Source organism: Pygoscelis adeliae, unplaced genomic scaffold (genome assembly GCF_000699105.1).
Source record: "Pygoscelis adeliae isolate BGI_AS28 unplaced genomic scaffold, ASM69910v1 Scaffold92, whole genome shotgun sequence".
Taxonomy (NCBI): Eukaryota; Metazoa; Chordata; class Aves; order Sphenisciformes; family Spheniscidae; genus Pygoscelis; species Pygoscelis adeliae.
In genome coordinates this window covers 1,345,319-1,348,319 of record NW_008824306.1, presented here as the reverse complement: position 1 = coordinate 1,348,319, position 3,001 = coordinate 1,345,319, and the positions used below count along the sequence as shown (strand labels likewise).

Here is a 3,001-nt window from a genome sequence, read left to right as displayed (position 1 = left end):
AAAGCCAAAATTCCTCCGATGGCACCAGCCCCTGAGCCACGTGTTGATCAGGTGTGTTCTCCTGTTCCGTTCAGTGTCCTTCCCTGCCACTGTAGGGATTGAGGAAAACACTACCTGTGCTCCCGATCCTTCAACCACTCTCCCCAGTGCCCTGAAGTCCCTTTTGATCACTGCAGGACTTCTCTCTGCCACCTCATCGCTGCCAGCCTGTATAACCAACAGCGGGTAGTAGTCCGAAGGCCGCACCAGATCAGGGAGCTTCCTAGCAATGTCTCTGACCCGGGCCCCAGGGAGGCAGCAGACTTCCCTGTGGGACGGGTCCAGTCGGCATATAGGGCCCTCTGTTCCCCTCAGAAGGGAATCGCCTATGACAATCACCCTCCTTTTTTTCTTGGCAGAGGCAGTCATAATGCATGGGGCTGACTGCCTCACCCTGGGCAACCTCCCGGATGGACCTTCGTCCACATCCTCATTTGCCTGGCCCTCAACTTCCAGGGCCCCATACCTGTTCTGTAAGGGCAACCGGGAAGGTGAGGGAGGCCGGACGGGGGTTCGCCCGGCACCCCGAGCAGGAACCTGTTTCCATTCCCCCCCGTCGCTTGGGTCCCCTCTTTCTACCTGGTGGCAAGAAGGCAGGGGATCCTCTGCTTCCTGTGGAGCCTCCGTCTGCTGCCTTTGCCTCAGGGATGGCAGGGTGCGGCTCCACCAATCTATCTCCCTCTCACACTCCCAGATACTCCTTAGCCTCTCCACTTCCTCCTTCAGCTCCGCCACCAGGCAGAGCAGATCATCCACATAATAAAATATATTTTATCACTGTAGACAGAACTTTGTTGCAAAGCAGTTAAGTTCGTTATAATAATAGCATAATGAACAGAAAGCAGTACGAGGGAAAATGAGTTACCTACAAATACATAGATGCTTTTCTACTAATTACAGGTTTCTTATTATGGTCACAATTATATAGTATGTCACTAATCCAATCCAACTCAGACAATGCAGTCTTACTGCACAGCAAACACCAGTCTTCTGTTAAATCACTTTACCAAAGCATCCCCTCCAGCATAACACATTGTGCCCACAACTCTTCCACTCCCTGCTACGTTTTGAGCACAGGTGATCCTACTGTCTCATTTTCTATCAGTTTGTTACAAAAGAGTGATGTCTTGTAGTGTACAAGGGAGACAAGGACATACGAGAAGGTAAAGAATTATTATCCTTCAAATAATTTAGCCTCATATTTCCTTCTTTCATGTGGCCTGAAGTCAGGTACAGTATTTGTGTAGTAACCCTAATTGTTCACTTACTTTTTATGTATACAAACATAAATGATAATAGGCTTGCCATTAAAAAAATAATTACTGCTTTTGTCTCATATTTCTGAGCTACTGGCATGGTAAAAATAGAAGCAAAACCTTTTTTCCATTTCAAAATCTTGTTAATTATCACAGCATGTCTCCCCAAGGTGTACATAATTATTTCATAATACGATAATTAAAGCCCCTTGGTCCACGCTTTGGGATTTACAAAATAAAAAACAAAGTCAGCATTGAATCAAAACTTACAGAAAGGAAAGCATAACAGAATTATTTCACACAATCATAAGTTTATAAACTCACCTAGAAAAAAAAAAGCAGACTTTCAAGCGACAATTTTCAGCTTTACATCATTTTTTTTTGCTGTTACCACCTAACTTTTTCTCTACCTCAATGGTAAAAGTAACATGTGAGAATTATTTTTTAAGTGCATATCTCAAGTCAAATATTGGCTCTAGTGGACATGCCAATTCTACCTAACACACTGGCATGATGTGGCTTTCTCCAATGTAAGCAGGCCAAATGCACTAGAAAACATAATGCAGGAAGATCAGAGAAATTAAAGAGGTATAAACACATATGCCCAGACACGCTAGGAATGCATATATGGGGAACATAAAAAGAAGAGCTGGTAGGTACAGAGAAGAGAAGGAAGATCGAACACAGAAGATGCACAATTAGTATTCTGCATGTCTGTTTTTGTCCTTCCCAGTTAGCTAAAACCTAACTCAAGAAGGATTAATAATTTTCCCTCAAAGAAGGAATGTGGCGATTTAGGGGCTGCCCCCCCCCTTTTGTTTCTCGTCAATTAAAAATACCTGTACACTGCTGAAAAGTCACGTTTTGTTCATCCTTCCATATGACAATGGTAACTAAACTCTTACATTTAAGCTTCCAAAACATATCTTTTAGACAAATGCCTCTTTTTGTATGATGTGAACAGGTATATCAATTTATAAGAATACTTGAAGACTCCAATAAGCTTTACTTTCTTATCTAGTAAAGGAGAAGCAGTGCAAAAGAAACAATAGTCTAGAAAAAAACAAACAAAACTTCACAACTGGAATATAATACCATCGGCTACCCAAAGATGATGACTATCAGCAGATTTTCAACTCGTCCTCATGTACCCTATTAGGGACACAGAAGCCATCAATGAACAGCAGGTCTGCCTTTAGGAAGCATGCTATAAAGAATCAGCCTGATATTAGCCACTTAGCCAGTGTGGTAACTTTTTTTTATTTGGGACAACCTGTACTTGCCAGAAATAAATTTTTTCATAGCACTCAAGACTTCTGAGCTACAAAACAAGCAAGTGGAAGCAGACATACTTTTAGGATTTTATTTAGCAAATGACAACAAAGAAAGGTAAAAATCAAAGAGAGAAACTTACAACTCAAAGACCATATAAAGCATTCCATCTGAGCTGTATGTCTCCAACAGTTCAACAATATGAGGGTGCTTCAGCATATGACAAATACTGGCTTCCCTCTTCAGATCTGTGGAAGATAATAAGGCAGTGTATTAGCTATATAATCAAGCAGTTGAATAAAAAAAAAAAGAAAACAATTGAAACACAATGGTTGGAAACATGTACACATCTGAAATTTCTAATAAATTCTTTAATCTTTATGAAGAACACTGATGAGACGATATTTAGTTATTCTCCTTCAGAATTTAAGTGT

The 3,001-nt window shown here is 41.3% G+C and overlaps 1 protein-coding gene across 2 annotated transcripts in view; it reads right to left on the bottom strand.

The window, feature by feature from the left end:
- Positions 1-2,792, bottom strand: part of CASK (calcium/calmodulin-dependent serine protein kinase (MAGUK family)) — a 139,992-nt gene extending 137,200 nt beyond the window's left edge. For both annotated transcript variants that reach the window (XM_009318891.1, XM_009318892.1), the window contains exon 1: positions 2,710-2,792. In XM_009318891.1, coding sequence (XP_009317166.1) covers positions 2,710-2,786 — 77 coding nt within the window. In that variant the 5' untranslated portion in view covers positions 2,787-2,792. The remainder of the gene's footprint in view (positions 1-2,709) is intronic.
- Positions 2,793-3,001: the final 209 nt, after the last annotated feature.